The sequence below is a fragment of the Desarmillaria tabescens genome, assembly GCF_030435595.1.
Source record: "Desarmillaria tabescens strain CCBAS 213 chromosome Unknown EV420scaffold_13, whole genome shotgun sequence".
NCBI lineage: Eukaryota > Fungi > Basidiomycota > Agaricomycetes > Agaricales > Physalacriaceae > Desarmillaria > Desarmillaria tabescens.
Window position 1 is genome coordinate 170,264 of NW_026848312.1, and position 16,603 is coordinate 186,866.

General features: G+C 47.1%; 6 protein-coding genes across 6 annotated transcripts; 4 read left to right on the forward strand and 2 right to left on the reverse strand.

Annotated features, from left to right (window-relative positions):
• Positions 1-577: 577 nt before the first annotated feature.
• On the forward strand, positions 578-2,800 carry EV420DRAFT_1478543 (uncharacterized protein; the record flags this gene model as incomplete). The annotated part of the gene is made up of 13 exons (XM_060469507.1): positions 578-610; positions 688-703; positions 848-889; positions 963-1,003; positions 1,055-1,103; positions 1,298-1,391; positions 1,469-1,523; positions 1,590-1,634; positions 1,794-1,846; positions 1,893-1,929; positions 2,146-2,209; positions 2,263-2,276; positions 2,534-2,800. The coding sequence occupies 13 exons, from the start codon at positions 578-580 to the stop codon at positions 2,798-2,800; spliced, it is 810 nt and encodes a 269-aa protein (XP_060332129.1).
• Positions 2,801-4,119: 1,319 nt separating this feature from the next.
• On the forward strand, positions 4,120-6,470 carry EV420DRAFT_1672711 (carotenoid ester lipase precursor; the record flags this gene model as incomplete). The annotated part of the gene is made up of 14 exons (XM_060479091.1): positions 4,120-4,286; positions 4,339-4,529; positions 4,578-4,642; positions 4,695-4,707; positions 4,765-4,792; positions 4,850-4,932; positions 4,989-5,054; positions 5,111-5,180; positions 5,234-5,373; positions 5,425-5,552; positions 5,610-5,715; positions 5,771-5,822; positions 5,876-6,126; positions 6,172-6,470. The coding sequence occupies 14 exons, from the start codon at positions 4,120-4,122 to the stop codon at positions 6,450-6,452; spliced, it is 1,641 nt and encodes a 546-aa protein (XP_060332130.1). The 3' UTR covers positions 6,453-6,470.
• Positions 6,471-6,749: 279 nt separating this feature from the next.
• EV420DRAFT_1478545 (uncharacterized protein) lies at positions 6,750-7,679 on the forward strand (the record flags this gene model as incomplete). Its single annotated transcript, XM_060469508.1, has 4 exons — positions 6,750-6,774; positions 6,808-6,911; positions 6,966-7,123; positions 7,304-7,679. 4 exons carry the CDS (start codon positions 6,750-6,752, stop codon positions 7,677-7,679), a joined length of 663 nt encoding a protein of 220 aa, XP_060332131.1.
• A 2,578-nt stretch (positions 7,680-10,257) lies between these two features.
• EV420DRAFT_1641350 (carotenoid ester lipase precursor) lies at positions 10,258-12,594 on the forward strand (the record flags this gene model as incomplete). Its single annotated transcript, XM_060477223.1, has 12 exons — positions 10,258-10,424; positions 10,479-10,669; positions 10,906-10,933; positions 10,992-11,074; positions 11,130-11,195; positions 11,252-11,321; positions 11,375-11,487; positions 11,567-11,694; positions 11,752-11,857; positions 11,913-11,964; positions 12,018-12,268; positions 12,314-12,594. The coding sequence occupies 12 exons, from the start codon at positions 10,258-10,260 to the stop codon at positions 12,592-12,594; spliced, it is 1,536 nt and encodes a 511-aa protein (XP_060332132.1).
• A 173-nt stretch (positions 12,595-12,767) lies between these two features.
• On the reverse strand, positions 12,768-14,881 carry EV420DRAFT_246203 (uncharacterized protein). The gene is made up of 7 exons (XM_060481378.1): positions 14,661-14,881; positions 13,890-14,609; positions 13,748-13,843; positions 13,557-13,697; positions 13,318-13,509; positions 13,220-13,261; positions 12,768-13,164 (listed from the first exon to the last, which is right to left on the reverse strand). Exons 1-7 carry the CDS (start codon positions 14,670-14,672, stop codon positions 13,120-13,122), a joined length of 1,248 nt encoding a protein of 415 aa, XP_060332133.1. The 5' UTR covers positions 14,673-14,881; the 3' UTR covers positions 12,768-13,119.
• A 615-nt stretch (positions 14,882-15,496) lies between these two features.
• On the reverse strand, positions 15,497-16,583 carry EV420DRAFT_1268089 (uncharacterized protein; the record flags this gene model as incomplete). The annotated part of the gene is made up of 5 exons (XM_060467424.1): positions 15,497-15,645; positions 15,703-15,852; positions 15,903-15,998; positions 16,059-16,183; positions 16,216-16,583. The coding sequence occupies 5 exons, from the start codon at positions 16,581-16,583 to the stop codon at positions 15,497-15,499; spliced, it is 888 nt and encodes a 295-aa protein (XP_060332134.1).
• Positions 16,584-16,603: the final 20 nt, after the last annotated feature.

Consider the following 16,603-nt stretch of genomic DNA (forward strand, 5'->3'; position numbering starts at 1 on the left):
TGTTCAAACTGTTTCCCAAGAAGTTCCGGAGTGTACGAAATGCACCTATGGACGGCTTTCAGAGGTCAATACGTGGGAATGTTAGCACATATGCTTGTTTCGGTAATTTCAGTTACATTCATTGGCCTCTGGAAGCTGTCAAAGAACTGGTTGCACAGCACCTTTAAGATTCGGCGGGCTGTTGACAGAGGATGATCGACTGGAGGAGTTGAACAAAAAGGCGAAGAAATGGTGGCAGCAGATGAAAGGAAATAAATTGAATTGAGGTCGTGAAGTGCTACACCAGAGTTCTAGTTTACTGAAATTAACACTGTGCAAGAAAATTAGCCAAAATAACAGAGGAGCAGTCTAAAACGCACCAAAAAGATACATATCCATATATCCTGATCCTCGATATCCTCCTCCTCTACCTGGCAGTACTGAGAGAAACGTGCAGCGCGCAGTGAAGATGAGAAAGAGAAGATCAACCATTGTTTGTCCTTGTTTACGGGATGCCATGAAAAGTGCGACGAATTAAAGGGGGGACAGATACCCTGACAAGCAAGGTACCTGCCAGGCTTGTTTTAGAGTGTACACCATGTATTCCTCATGTACCCTACACTACACTACGGTACGTGTTTTCACCTTGAACCTAGAATATGATACTAACTACTGATTCTAGCTCAAGAATGAAATGTATATACTTAGATCGTTGACTTGAACAGTAAGCATCCGCATTTGCCGCGTCAACTTTGAAGCTAACAATTTGAATAGATGTTCTATGGCAGCCAAGTCAAGGAATTTGCAGGTGACGATTTGACGAGAGAGCGTACTCGTTCCCTTTATCCAGCATGATGGCATCACGCAGGGGAATCGGCTGCGTATCCCTCACGCAGGAGGATACCGAAGGGTAAGCCGTTTTTCTTCGCCTGGCTCGTAGACGAGAGATTGAAGTGAATTGCTTGCAGTTATTTAACTTGCAGCGGTATCGAGCAAGGAGCTCGATGACTGTGACAGGCACCTGGTAAGCGACTCGTCAAACCCTTATAATGACTACTAACGAGACCTTTTTCAGGTACTCATTCTTGCAGCCAGTTGTTTGACGGGTGCCTGTTCAACCCAAGGTAATCCGGCTTTTTTAAATTCACTCAAAGCTGACCAGATATTGGCAGGATCCACCGACTGCGGCATTCGTTGAGGGACTGTTGGATTTTTATAGCAGGGGAAATGCCGTTCAGAGTTAATGGATGAATCTAAGGTGCGTACAATTTTCCCTCTAACTCTTCGCTAACATAACTATCTTTTTTTATTCAAGTAGGGCTACTTCCGACTCGGAGTCTCGCAGGCACATACCACTGTGAAGATGACTCGATGATCTACGACAAGACTACGCACCGAGAGGCGGAGTTCAAGTCATAGGGATTTGCGGGCTGAGGAATACGGGTAAGCTATTACTTTAGTTCATCTTAACATTTCTAATGTCTTTCAGATTGTATACGTTGACTTTCGACGTGCTAGACGTCGACCTTGAAGCACCTTGTCCGGTAAGCACTCCCTCTAGCTTTCGTTCGCAGATGATTAACTACAGCTTTGTCTAGGTGTAATCTCAGTCTTCAAAGCTCTTGTTTAACAAGCCTAGCCTTGGTTCCACTAAGGTAGGCTTGTCGTTTGGTTCTCTTATCTCCGGCTAACCGTTTATTGCAGATTGCAGTGGGGTGTACCTTTCACTCACAGACGACGCCGTACATGACCACACGCACCGCAAAGCCCTCTCCTAATGACCGGGCTCATCGAGGCTGAATACGAGTCGGTAGAGTGAGTGGACTGAACTTGACTTTGCTGGAGGGGTTACGGGGTTATGGACAAGGTAAGCATTAGGTTATGTTTATCTCGTAACCTGGCTCATTTTTCAGATGTAGAACGTGTATTTCTCGTGTACACTACACTATGGTACGTGCCGTTACCTTGGTTGTAGGCTCTGATACTGACTACTGACGCTAGAAGAATCATGTCTTTAGTTCATCGCTAACTTGCATGGTACCTGTTCGTGTTCTCTGTGTTAATTGTGAAGTTAACGACTTGAACAGATGTTAGATGGCTCCCTAAGTCAATGAATCTTCCGGTAACGATTTGAGGAGAGCACGTACTCGTTCTTTCTCTATATAGCACTTGGCACCGTGTAGAGGAATCGGCGGTGTAACCCTCATGCAGCTGATGCGGAATCTGAGGGGTAAGCCTTCTATTTGTAACTCGTCGACAAGAGATTGAAGTCGTTTGCCGCAGGATTGGTCAATGGTGTAAGTGGAAACGGCAGCGGCCCGAATCAGTTCAAGTAACTGAAATCAACACGCGATACCCCAAATGTTCCTTCAGTTCCCTCGCCCGGTTTCTGGACCCAGAATGCCCCGTAATCTCCTTCGCTCGGGTTCTGCACCATGAACGGCAAGTATTCGACTCAGAGTCGAGTTTGTCGAGGGTGGATTCGGCACGAACCAGCTCGAGACTTGAGGAGACGTTGGCATAAGGGAGGGAGGGAGAGGAGGGATGACTGCAGCAAGAGGATGCGGCGGATGGAAGGTCGTCTGTGGCTGTGGAGGGTAGTCGACGACTCAAGAGGCTGCATGCAGAATACGGGAGGGACGTCGGTGGCTGTAGAGGACAGCCGTCGTCGAGGGAGGCATCTGTTTGGAGGGAGGGACGGTCGTCTTTGAGGGTCGTAGTCGTCTTGAGCCAGTCGACGAAAGGGAAAATCGGGATTCGGAAGGGTGTTGGACGAGGGAGCAACGTTGGTGTTTGGCGGGAGATAGTAGAGAGGCAGTAGAGAAGGCATGTGCTGACCACGAGGAACTGGTGGTCATCGACATTCAACCCACTGAAGCACCTCTGCTGCCCAGAAGTGAGAGGATGTACTTGCTTTTGCGCTTGATATTTTACCCATTCAAGGCACTGCTGTACCTTCAGAACGTGTTTTTTCGAGTGGGAAGGAGACTGATACATTAGACCGTATCTGCTGTGAAATATATCGTTGCTCCGCAATATTTTCTCATGCGCAGATCATGTTTTCTTTGGATGACACGTAAGTTATTTCGTTCTTCATCTACAATGGTAACTCCACCAATTCCGCCTCCAGCAGTGATGACAGAACAGTTTGCTATTGCTGAAGCATGGTAGTGAAGCCTGAGCAGCGGTGCAACAGAGGACACAGGTATCCTACTCTTGAAGCCGGAATCTCACACATCCCCGAAGCCATGCTGTAATAATGCGAAACGGAATGTTAGAAGATGACAGTATATATTGTAGCAGATATGGTCTATTGCGACAGAATCATTTAGGATCAAATGCAACGGAAGCCTTACAGACGCTCAAGAAAGGGGCAGGGCCTTCGAAATTTTATGGATGGTTTGGATGAGCCTTCACATACAGGAGCTTGAGGCACTGACTCCGTTGGATTGATCCACATGTAATGAAACCAACATACCATGTGAATCTGTCCTCAGCTCATCTCGTCATTCTCAATTCATTTTCCCCTGTTTGACGTCAGGACCCAAGATTTTCCCCTCTTCTGTACATTCCTCCCAACAAATACACCTAATACATATTTTGATAATCACTGTTTGCTTCCGCAAAACGCGTCGTGACTTTGTTGATCAAACTTGAACACGTTCGTGCTGTTAACATGCCTCCCGCACTAACGGCATTACGTCTTGCTGACCGCGTTGTATGGACGTGTCCAATACAACAAGGATTTCTGCCTCCTCTGTAAAGACACCACAGGCCGGCGTCTCGATAATGCTCATGTTCATGAACTCTCTCGTGCTCATGAAGCTGCCATGCAGAATTTTCCCAGCAAAAGGAAAATGTACCTCTACCCCAAATTAGCTTCAACATTACGGAGGATCCAAAACCGTACCTCTTGGACGTGGGAACTCGTCGGTTATTGCAGTTGATGAGTGGCGTTTCCAGCGCTACACCAGATCCAGATTCCGATATACCAATGGCGCCTAACTTCCCTCCCTCCATACTGCCCCGTCAGTCCCTTCTTTGGACTAGAACTATAGTTGGCCCTGGGAGGTACAGCTATAAAGATGCCCTGCATGTATCATTGTAGGTTGTCCAATTCTAGGCCGTCGTGCGACTAACATGCTCTCCCAGCTCATTGTTCTCATTGGCCTTTATGCCTGTATCGTCACTTCTGCAGTCATTTCGAGCCGCGATGCTCCTACTGTGACTCTAGACTCTGCGACGTTCACTGGGACAACTGATGGGTCCGTCTCCAAGTTCTTGGGCATCCCATTCGCTCAACCCCCGTGAGTTATTTTCGAACGATCGTGAGGAGGGTATTTAGTCTTCCCTTTCTAGCACCGGGGATCGTCGTTTCCAATTACCAGAAACTATTCCAGCGTACAATGGGTCGTACGATGCGAGCGCTTTTGGGCCATCTTGTCCGCAACAGGCCGTCAAGCTACCGATTCCCACAGGAGTACCAGCGGAAGCTGTGGATTACATCGTCAATTCCATCTTCACTGCAATTCTTCCTGATGATGAGGATTGTGATTACGCGCCTCATTTATTACATATACTTCCTTAATCTTTGTTAGGTCTGACTATTAATATTCTGAAGCCAGCGACCGCCACTTCAGACTCTAAGCTTCCTGTCGTTGCGGTGCGTAATATGTCAAGATTTGGAATCATGAGCTCAAGCAACGTCTCCTCAGTGGATTTTTGGTGGTAAGAACATCTGCTACTGCATGTCGTTTGAGTTTTTACAACAGCATTTGTCTCTAGGTGGCTTTGAGCTTGGTGGTACAGCTATGTTTGTAGTGACTATCATTAGATGCATCAGTGGACACTGAATATCTTCCTTTGGCAGGTACGACGGCACTAGCATTGTTTCTCGGTCAATCGCTCTGAATGAGCCAATCATCTATGTTTCGATGAATTACCGAGTTTCTGGTGCGTTATTTCTCTCTACTCAGTCTTCCCCAGGTTTGTTCATGAAGTTGTTTAAGGCTTCGGTTTTCTTGCGAGTAAGGAAGTCAGGGAAGCTGCCGTTGGTAACCTCGGGCTCCACGACCGTATATTCAGATCCTTCGCTATTTAATCTGACTTTCTGACACGTATGTTTCTCCAGAAAGAGAAGCTCTGAGATGGATTCAGAAGTATATACCTGCGTTTGGTGGAGATCCTTCGAAAGTGACGATGTGGGTCAAAATCGATTTTTTCGCCATATTTAACTGACGATCCGTTTGGATAGATGGGGCGAATCTGCAGGAGCTATTTCAGCTGCGATGCATATGATTGCCTACGATGGTGACACTCAAGGCCTTTTCCGTGCAGCGTTCATGCAATCAGGGTCCCCGATCCCTGTTGGAGCTCTTGAGGGAGGACAGAAATGTATGATGAACAGTTCCTCCAAAGTCCCCTTCTGATTGAAATTTACTGCAGATTACGATGACCTCGTGGTTCAGACGGGATGCTCTGGTTCTGATGATACACTTGCTTGTTTGAGGACGGTCTCATACAAAACGCTGAAAGCGGCAATCGACAATTCGCCTTCTATATCTGATTACCAGGTGGGTGGTTTGTCAAAAATTTCAACAACTTAGAAGAATCAAACAAATCTTTGTCAGTCGTTGGCTTTAGCCTGGCTACCTCGTGCAGACGGCGTCCTCTTCTCCGATAACCCGCAGCGACTCGTAGAGCAAGGTAAAATTGCTAATGTTCCCATAGTGAGCGGTATGTGTGCTATTCAACGTCGAGAATGTCATTGATTACAAACTATTTCTACTAGGCGACTGTGATGATGAGGGGACATTGTTTTCCTTCGCTTCGCTCAATGTCACGTAAGTGGACCGACTGTTCTCTTGTATTATAAGACTTAATTCGCATCACACAGGACAAGCGCAGAGGTTGCAACATATCTCAAGACAGTGATTTTTCCGAATATATCAGACCAAGATCTCAACACGCTACTAGATCTCTATCCTGCAAACCCTCTTGAAGGCTCTCCATATGATACCGGAATATTGAATGTCTTAACGCCTCAGTTCAAGAGGATCGCCTCGTTTCAGGGCGATGCGGTATTTCAGGCACCTCGCAGGTTCTTCTTACAAAACATTTCTGGAAAGCAGAATATATGGGCCTTTCGTAAGTAGTTTAGGAAACCTTTAATCAGCTCCTGACACTCTATAGTGAGTAAACGCCTGAAGCTCGTTCCGCTCTTGGGAGCCTTCCACGCCAGTGATATCCTCAATGTTTATTTCGGTGGAGATATGGCAGATTACCTCATTCGTTTCGCTGCTACTTTGAATCCTAGCGGGAGTACTGGCATTCAATGGCCCCAATGGACTACGAATTCCCCCAATCTACTCACGTTCAACGATGGTCTCTTGCCTTTGACTATTACGCAAGACACATACCGTGGGGATGCGATGAATGGGTTGTCGAAGATCTTATTGGCCAATCCAATTTAATCTTTGTGCGGGGACTGCAGAGATATGGATAATACCTCATCCATTCCACAGAAACATACTTATTGAATACCCACTACCATATTGCTGAAAAAAATTCCACTCTGTCGCGGTCAGCGAATCAGTGTCTACCAAATGTTCTCCCTCCGGTGTGCATCTGCTCAGCACTGAAGCTAAAGCCTGAAGTAAGGCAAGATCGACTGGATTTGAAGTGAATTTCCCACGTCGACTATAACGCCTGGTGGTACAGTACAGGGTTGGCAAAAACAGAGCTACGAGCGAATAGGTTATGTAACCCTCATGCAGGGAATGCGCAATCTGAAGGGTAAGCCTTTTCCTTGCCTGACTCGTTGATGAGACGCCGAACTCGATTTCTCGACTCACTTCAAGCACTTGAACTCGACGAATGAAACGTCGACCAGTGCAGTCGGAGATGACTGCGCGTCAACTCTCGTGCTCGAGGTAAGCGTCGTATTTGTAGTCTGAGTCAACGGTATACTTATCAATCCCTTACAGGCAAGTATTGATAGAGTTAAAAAAGATATATATATTGAAAGCAAACTAGATTACGAAGTAGACTACAGCATGGAAACATTGAGGAGGGGCACGAGCGCCTACGCATGCGCGCGCGGGGGGTGCATAAAAGACGCAAAGACATACCATGCCCCAATCGGGTACGCAACACCCCGAATATCCCTTCAGCTACCCCGCCTGGTTTCTGGACCCAGAATGCGCCGTCATCTCCTTCACTCGGGTTCTGCACCATGAACGGCAAGTATTCGACTCAAAGTCGAGTTCGTCGAGGGTGGACTCGGCATCAACCAGCTCGGGACTTGAGGAGACGTTGGCATAAGGAAGGGAGAGGAGGGACGACTGCAGCAAGAGGATGCCGTGGATGGAAGTTTGTCTGTGGCTGTGGAGGGTAGTCGACGACTCGAGAGGCTGCATGCAGTGTACGGGAAGGACGTCGGCGGCTGTAGAGGACGGCCGTTGTCGAGGGAGGCATCTGTTTGGAGGGAGGAAAAGTTGTCTTTGAGGATTGTAGTCGTCTTGAGCCAGTCGACGGAAGGGAAAATCGGGATTCGGAAGGGTGTTGCACGAGGGAGCCTCGAGCAGCATTGGTGTTTGGCGGGAGATAGTAGAGAGGCAGTAGAGAAGGCATGCGCTGACCACGAGGAACTGGTGGTCAACCCACTGAAGCACCGTGACCTCCGCTGCCCGGTTCTCTGAGCTTAGTCAGCTTCCGGCTTGAACCCGGCCCGTCTTGAGCTCTCTTGCAGTGGCATTCGCCTTGCAGCATTCTCCACCACCACATCATCCTCCCAATATTACCTACACTCCAGCTCACACCAACTCCTCCTCAACCCCTTCAACAGTTAATACGCTTGCAGATCGGCTCGCCTCAGGTTCTCAGTATTTACAACTTCGGCCACCTCCCGCACCCTTACCTACGTTCTTTATGGATTCTTTTATGCTTTACTCACCAAACGACGGCTACATTGAAACAAGTATATCATCATATCTGCCTTTCTGTACTCACTTCCGCTGTCTATTCTAGCCCAGAATTCCGCCCTGCCATGACGATACTGCTACCATTCCACGACCAACACGCACCTCCCGAACATCCCTATTTACGGGCCTCCTCGACATACTCAGCCTTTGTACAGCTTTATGCAAGATTAGACCAGCTTGACACGACGTACACACGATTCCGACGCTTTGGAAACGTATCCCCCCATGTGCATTAGTGGTTGCGATGCACTGGAAACCGTCCATCACGTCTTCGTGCCCTGCCTATCACTCTTTCCGCCAGCATGCCACACAAACACTAATCACCGAGATGTCCCGTATCCTGGACTTTGCAGAAGTACCCCTGCTCATTTGCAGGTCTTTTCTTCACGTTGTCCGACGTCTCTCTGAAGATGGCCCCAATTGACCCCAATCACTGTCTCGATATTACCTCGGTCTAACGCCACCCTTGCCCGCACTTACAGGTTTCACGGGAGCGAAAACTAGTCGCCTGTTGGTACGCATCGCTCACACCTGGCACACGTCATGCCGCATTCGTCTAGCTAGCAGAATTTGGGCGGAGTATAAGCGAAGGGCACGTCCGGCTCCGTTGAAAAAGAATAACAACACCGTAGCTATCAACTTACCGTCATTTTTGTCTCCTATCTTATTGTCTTGACCGTTCCTCTTCATACGTGTACGTTTACTTATAATGAGTTACCGAGGTAGATTAGTTTGCGCTTATTTACCTGAGCTGTATCGGCAGAGGTGGCCAATAAATCCAGTTTTCCAGTTTTCACTTCGTTCCCTCGAACCTTACTTCTTACGAGCCTCAGGTATCAGGCCTAACTATGCAATCTATACTTGTTCTCTTACCTCCTACGGTAGCTACCAGATCAACCTAGTAATTCGGAACGTCAGCTTCTCAGGCAAGCATCAACGCGACTGGCTTAGGATCCAAGGCCAACATTAAATTAAATACTCTAGATGGAGCGTTTTTGTATGGTGGAACTCGATATACAATGAAGGACCAAGGTTAAGTAGACGTTAGACCCTTACCCGAGCCCAGAATCCACAGAGCTCGGAACTGGCCCTTCCACCAGCATATTTCACAGCTGGTATGTTGGTTGATCTTCGCCGTATCATGAGGTTCGCTGACCCAGTCACAAGCATGCATCAGCTGACGGCGAAGTTCGGGAGTATAATGCTGAGTTCAATAGATCGTCAACAATACCGGCAATGAAAGTTTCCCCCTCGCATTCGCAGTTCACAATATTCACATGTTTGAGAATCTCTCGAGTTTGCGCTAGTCGCGGAGGGGAATACACAATTCAGGTGGTATAGTCCGAACCATATGACTTTGACCTGCTGGTTAACGAACCACCCATACAGGCTAGCTTTGGATGGATCCATGGCGTCGTTCTTTGTCCCTGGGTAAAAAGTGTATGCCGAAGCATCTTGGCAATAGTAGAATGACTTACTTCATCATGATTGGCCCCGACACAAGGAAGGGAACCTCCAATTTAGTCACCAGCTTGGCAGGCAACTACAAGACCAAGCCAGTGCTACCAACTTTTGCTGGCAATTATGTGCCTTCAATTAAAATTTATACCAGAAGTCGGTTCTCCCGGAGACGATCACGGCGCTTGATCGAACGCAGAGTTGCAGGCGTAACGGTTCGTTGTTGTCAAAGTATTCTGACTGCCACCAATGACTTTTATACTTAGCTTGCGGCTAAACCAATCATCTTATTCTGATGTTCGTTCCAAATCGTGTCGGTGCCGGTGCAGTCCACATTGCAGAAGAATCACGTTCATGTGCATTTGTACCTTTTCATCGTTCTTTCAGGAAAGCGGCCATGAGGTCCGCAGGTTTGTCCGGAATAGCCATCAAATTTCGGGCATTTGCCCGTGATTTCTAGCAGTGTTCCCCTGACACAGGCGGCCTTGGACGCGTGTCGATCGTTTTCCATCCACGCAGTCGCAGCGCGCTCATACTATTTCCGACTTCAAGTGCGGGGCCCCACACAGTCTAGACCAAGTTGACGCGAGCTTCGTGGTGTCGAGAAGTATGACGAACGCCAGACAATCAAAACTTTCCCTCGGTATCAAAAACAGAGTTCACTAGCGTTTCCCTGAGATAAGCGAATCAAAAAAATGGAGACCGACCTTCTCGTGACAAGCGCTCATGACTTGTCAGTCCCACGACTATAGTTGGCCCTTCTTTGAGGTACAGCTATAAAGATGTCCTGCATGCATCATTATGGGTGGTCCAAATCTTCGGTCGTCGTGCGACTAACATGCTCTCCCAGCTCATCGTTCTCATTGGCCTTCATGCCTGTATCGTCACTTCCGCAGTCATTTCAAGCCGCGCTGCTCCTTCTGTGACTCTGGACTCTGCGACGTTCGCCGGGACAACTTCCGGGTCCGTCTCGAAGTTCTTGGGCATCCCATTCGCGCAACCCCCGTGAGTTATCTTTGAACCATGAATTCGGAGGGTAATTTAGTCACCCTTTTGTAGCACCGGGGATCGTCGTTTCCGATTACCAGAAACTCTTCCAGCGTATAATGGGTCTTATGATGCGAGCGCTTTTGGACCATCTTGTCCGCAACAGGCCGTCAAGCTGCCGATTCTCACAGGAGTACCAGCGGAAGTTGTGGATTACATCGTCAATTCCATCTTCACTGCAATTCTTCCTGATGATGAGGATTGTGATTACGCGCCTCATTTATCACATATACTTCCTTAATCTTTGTTAGGTCTGACTATTAATGTTCTGAAGCCAGCGACCTGCCACTTCAAACTCTAAGCTTCCTGTCGTTGCGGTGCGTAATATGTCAAGATTTGGAATCATGAGCTCAAGCAACGTCTCCTCAGTGGATTTTTGGTGGTAAAAACATCTACTACTGCATATCGTTCGGGTTTTTACAACAACATTCGTCTCTAGGTGGCTTCGAGCTTGGTGGCACGGCTATGTTTGTAGTGATTATCATTAGATGCATCAGTGGATACTGAATATCTTTCTTTTGGCAGGTATGACGGCACTAGCATTGTTTCTCGGTCAATCGCGCTGAATCAGCCAGTCATCTATGTTTCGATGAATTACCGAGTTTCTGGTGCGTTATTTCTCTCTACTCAGTCTTCCCGAGGTTTTTCATGAAATTGTTCAAGGGTTCGGTTTTCTTGCGAGTAAGGAAGTCAGGGAAGCTGCTGTTGGCAACCTCGGGCTCCACGACCGTATATTGAGCTCCTTCGGTATTTAATCTGACTTTCTGACACGTATGTTTCTCCAGAAAGAGAGGCTCTGAGATGGATTCAGAAGTATATAACTGCGTTTGGTGGAGATCCTTCAAAAGTGACGATGTGGGTCAGAATTGATTTTTTCGCCGTATTTAACTGACGATCCGTTTGGATAGATGGGGCGAATCTGCAGGAGCTATTTCAGCTGCGATGCATATGATTGCCTACGATGGTGACACTCAAGGCCTTTTCCGTGCAGCGTTCATGCAATCAGGGTCTCCCGATCCCTGTTGGAGCTCTTGAGGGAGGACAGAAATGTATGATGGAGAGTTCCTTCGAAGTCGCTTCCCGATTGAATTTTATTGCAGATTACGATGACATTGTGGTTCAGACGGGATGCTCTGGTTCTGATGATACACTTGCTTGTTTGAGGACGGTCTCATACAAAACGCTAAAAGCGGCGATCGACAATTCGCCCTTTATATTCGATTACCAGGTGGGTAGTTTGTCAAAAGTTTGAAAAACTTAGAAGAATCAAACAGATCTTTGTTAGTCACTGGCTTTAGCCTGGCTACCTCGCGCAGACGGTGTCCTCTTCTCCGATAACCCGCAGCGACTCGTAGAGCAAGGTAAAATTGCTAATGTTCCCATAGTAAGCGGTATGTGTGCTATTCAACACCGAGAGTGCCATTGATTACATGCTACTTCAACTAGGCGACTGTGATGATGAGGGAACATTGTTTTCCTTCGCCTCGCTCAATGTCACGTAAGTGGAACGACTACTCTCTTGTATTATAAGACTTAATTTGCATCTTACAGGACAAGCGCAGAGGTTGCAACATATATCAAGACACAGATTTCTCCGAATATATCAGACCAAGATCTCAACACGCTATTAGATCTCTATCCAGAAAATCCTCTTGAAGGCTCTCCATATGGTACCGGAATATTGAACATCTTAACGCCCCAGTTCAAGAGGATCGCCTCGTTTCAGGGCGATGCAGTATTTCAGGCACCTCGCAGGCTCTTCTTACAAAACATTTCTGGAAAGCAAAATATATGGGCCTTTCGTAAGTAGTTTAAAAACCCTTTAGTCAGTTCCTGACACTCTATAGTGAGTAAACGGCTGAAGCTTGTTCCGCTCTTGGGAGCCTTCCACGCCAGTGATATCCTCAATGTTTATTTCGGTGGAGATATGGCAGATTACCTCATTCGTTTCGCTGCTACTTTGAATCCTAGCGGGAGTACTGGCATTCAATGGCCCCAATGGACTACGAATTCCCCCAATCTACTCACGTTCAATGACGGTCTCCTACCTTTGACCATCACGCAAGACACATTCCGTGGAGATGCGATGAGTGGCTTGTCGAAGATCTTATTGGCCAATCCAATTTAATCTTTCTGCGGGGACTGCAGGGATATGAATAATACTTCAACAATTTCACAGAAACATACTTATCGATTACTCATTACCTCACCGCTAAAAGAAATTCAAAGCTGTCGCGGTCAGCGAGTCGGCGTTTACAAAATGTTCTCCCTCCGGTGTGCATCTGCTGAGCATTGAAGCTGAAGCCTGAAGCAAGGCAAGATCGACTGGATTTGAAGTGAATTTATTACGTCAACTGTAATGTGTGGTGGTACAGTATAAGGTTGGCATAATGGAGCTACGAGCGACCAAAAATGCTTGAATACAAATTAATGTTCTCCGTGCATCCGCAATCCCAAAGTAGATACTTATAGAATGAGGTGAGAAGCCAGGCACCGTTACAACCAGCAATTTAGGGCCAGAGGAGTAGAACAGCCATTGTAACCAAGTCAATGCGAGCCAGGTATAACAAGAAGGAAAGCAAGAAAGAATCTCAGTAGTTGCTCAGAAGAATCCAACCAAGAAACAGGAATTACGAGCAGCAAAGCAGTGTCATCAACGTCGTTTTCGTGGCTTGATCTTGGTTGTCGGTTCACTAGCCTAAGAATTTACCAATCAGTCATCTTTGTTGGCCAAAAGTATGGACGACACATACCTTCTTATCAGCTCCCAGGATTTTACGGGGAGCACTTGACTTCTGTACCCACGCGACACGCATAAGACAGATACATTCTAGGCAGTAAAGTGACGAACCGGTCTCCGAGCAGGGCGTTGATTATCGTCGGATTTCGTCATAGGCGAGTGGGGTCGGTCTCGCTTACCCAAGGCAGACGGCTGTTTTTCTTCTTCAAAGATATCGTCATCGTCATCGGCAGCGAGAGTAGCAAATGGTGTGGGCGATACAGGGTCGGGGGTTCGAGCGGCTGATTGCGGAAGGATCTCGTCCTAGGAATGTTAGAGAGGACTCAAGATATATATAACAAGAAACATACTTCCGGCTGCTGCGTTAATGGACTCGACATCCACACGTTTAGGTCCATCATAGACTTCGTGCCAGATTCCTTTAAGCATTTCGCAAGGTTCGACTCCAAGGAAGCGATTTTGGATTGTAACGAAACGATCATATTGTCTCTCTGTATTTCATCGTTAGTGTCGACCTAATGACTACGAAACCGACTATCACCGATCGCAAGTCGTTTTCTTTGTTGACGATGTCTTGCTCGCAGGTCGCCCTATACATCTGAATGACAGATTGTACAAATGACTTCTCGACGTCGCTCTAAGAACATTTAGCGAGGTAAAAGACGATGCTGTGGACTTGTTACCAATTTGCCAGCCTCATATCGCTTTGGCATAGTCATTTCCCTGTCGCGGAGGTACTCCAGTTCTTCTTGCAGCTCTTGCGTCTGATTCGTCAGCGTTTTTGCTTCTCGAAGGCCTCTCTCCAGTTCGGACCGAGCTTTTTGAGCATCCTTCTTCGCCGTTTCGCACTCGCTAGCCAGGCTGTCCAACATACTTTGTTTCTGCTGTGCAAGCTTCAGTGCTTCATGACGCTCCGTGTTCGCGGCTTGTAGTTTCTGAGCTTCGGATTTGATTTGTTGTTCGCACCTCTCCTCAAGCCTGGCCACGTCGATCTTCAGGGCGGTTGCTGCTTCTTGCTGGGCCTTCATGTCCGCCTGAAGGCCTGCGAAAGAATTGTCCAAGGATAACTTCTGGTCATGTAAATGCTTGACAGTAGTATCAAACGCCGCTTTTTGGTCTTCAAGGTTCCTGTCAAAGAGAGCCTGTTGATCAGCGGCAATTTTTTCCGAGATATTTTTCTGTTCCTGCAACTTGGACTCGTAAGATGCCCTCTGCTCTTGTAGTGATCGCTCAAGATGGCTGCTATGATCGCGGAGCGTCTTCTCAAGCAGTTCCTTCTGGTTCTGGAGCGTCTTTTCAAGCAATGTCTTCTGATCTTGGATCGATGATTCGAGCACTCCTTTTTGCTCTTGAAGGTGTGCAAGATCTAACCGTGCAGACGTGGCGACCCCTTCAAGTTTTGCCTATGAGGCATACTATAAAGACGTGGCCACAGAGATAACTATGAATCGTACCGTCAATGTCATTACGCGCTCCTGGTGAATATCGTCGGATATTTCATCGTCCGTGACAAAGAGTAACGCACTTGCAGATCACCACAATGCTCCTTGGCCAGTTTTAGAGTTATCGTCTGGTTATCAAAGCGCTCTTGAAGAACCTAATTGGAGGGATGAATGCAGCGCCTAGGAACAGAATTGGAACCCACGTTGAAGGTGACATTGTGATTCTTCAAACTAATAAGCCAGCTAGTCAGATATAACGTATTGGCAGAGTCAAAATGACCTACTTGGTCTCTCTGTCGGTGACTTCCTCCCTGAGTTTAACGATCTGAGCTTCAAGAAGGACGTTCTTATCCTGGACCTGTTTGTATTTAGTAGACTCTGCGGAACATGCTAATTTGGCTTCTTGGATTCCCATCTCCAATTTGGAGATCGTCCTCCGCGAATGATCGCTCCTGTAAATACGGATAAAGTATGAGCCTGGCGTTATGTGAGCGAAACTGACGTTTCAATCAGCGCTGCTTCCTTCGTTGTCAATGAGCGGATCCGATCATTCAAGACGGACAGTTGGGTCTCCTGCTTGCGTACTGTGGCATCACTAGCGGCGAGTTTGACCGAAAGGCTACATAGAGACCGTTAGGTTAATAATACTACGACCGCGCGGTACATACTCTTTGAGAGCAGCGTCCAATTCTTTGACTTTGACGGATTCTATGTTGGTGGTTCTGAATAAAAAATGATGAACGAGGTGTCCGCGGAAAGTCGGGAAACACTTGCTCTTTTTTAAGAGCTACGAGTTCTTCTTCTTTTGCTCTTAGCGCGATCTGCAAGACATTTGCCCTATTTTGGTTTTAGGGACGAATCTGACTGCAAAGAAGTAGGACATGCTTCTCGATAGCCTCATTGAGAGCGGTGGATAAATTTGCACTTTCTATCAATCCTTCAAAGGCTTCGCCTTCTCGCTTAGCGAGTTTGTCAGCGAGTTCCTCTATTTTACATTCTGTCACAAAAAATCACAGGCATAAGTTGGAAGAGGAACCGAACAACAGAAACTCACGAAGGTTTTGCCATGTTTCACCACGTCGACTCCAGCGCGCTCCTTCCTCAAGTTGTCGCAGTTCCAACTCGGCAATCTTCTGTTTTGACTCCACTAATTGCGCGCTTAATGTATGGAGCTTTTCACGTAGGATATCATTAACTTGTTGGGCTGTCGTCGGGATCAATATATTGGTCAGATGTCATACATCAGTAACGTACAGCTGGTGCGGTCTTGCTGCAACTCGGAAATGAGGTCTCGGGTTTCGGCAGATTTATGAAGGTAGCGACCACTTTCATCCAGGTGGGATTCAACGACTAATTTTGAGATCAGTTCTAATCAGTTCTAAGAAAAGATATGAAGAAAACGCAGCGCACGTTTGATTTGACGCTCAGAAGTAGACTTTAGTAACTCGATTTCATCCTTCGTGCGCTGAAGGTGGTCCTGAGAAACATCGAAACGTAATTTGAGTTCATCAAAGGTGGTCTTCAATGATTCATATCTGTATAAAGAAGTAAATATCAGTATACACACACAAAAAAAAAGGAAAAATATGCATGCCCTCGGCTGAGATGAACCATGCCTTTCTTTGCAGTATCCTTGATTTTACCAGCACGCTCTTCACACGCTATATATTTCTCACCAGTATGCAAGAGTTCAGAGCGCAAGCGTTCGACCTCGCCAACCTTGTCCTGCATCGAGTTCACGGTGCGCTCCCGTTCCTCTGTCACCTGGCAGAGTTCCGATTTCGTCTGGGACAATTCCTCAGTGAGGCTTTGTATTTGTGAGGCCTGACGCTGGTTTTCCAATTCAAGCGTAGCGAGCTTCTGCTTTAACGCAGCGGCGGCGTTCTGGGCCGTCACGAGCTCCCCTTTGAGACTTAGAGTGATCTTTCTCTGCATTTCAAGTTCGAATATATGAG

Excerpts from the sequence above, each read along its gene's own strand:
- EV420DRAFT_246203 (XM_060481378.1), bottom strand. Across the intron at positions 13,844-13,889 it reads GATATGAGGCTGGCAAATTG|AGCGACGTCGAGAAGTCATT; the intron begins GTAACAAGTCCA and ends AAATGTTCTTAG. Across the intron at positions 13,262-13,317 it reads AACGCCCTGCTCGGAGACCG|AAGTCAAGTGCTCCCCGTAA; the intron begins GTTCGTCACTTT and ends GCGTGGGTACAG.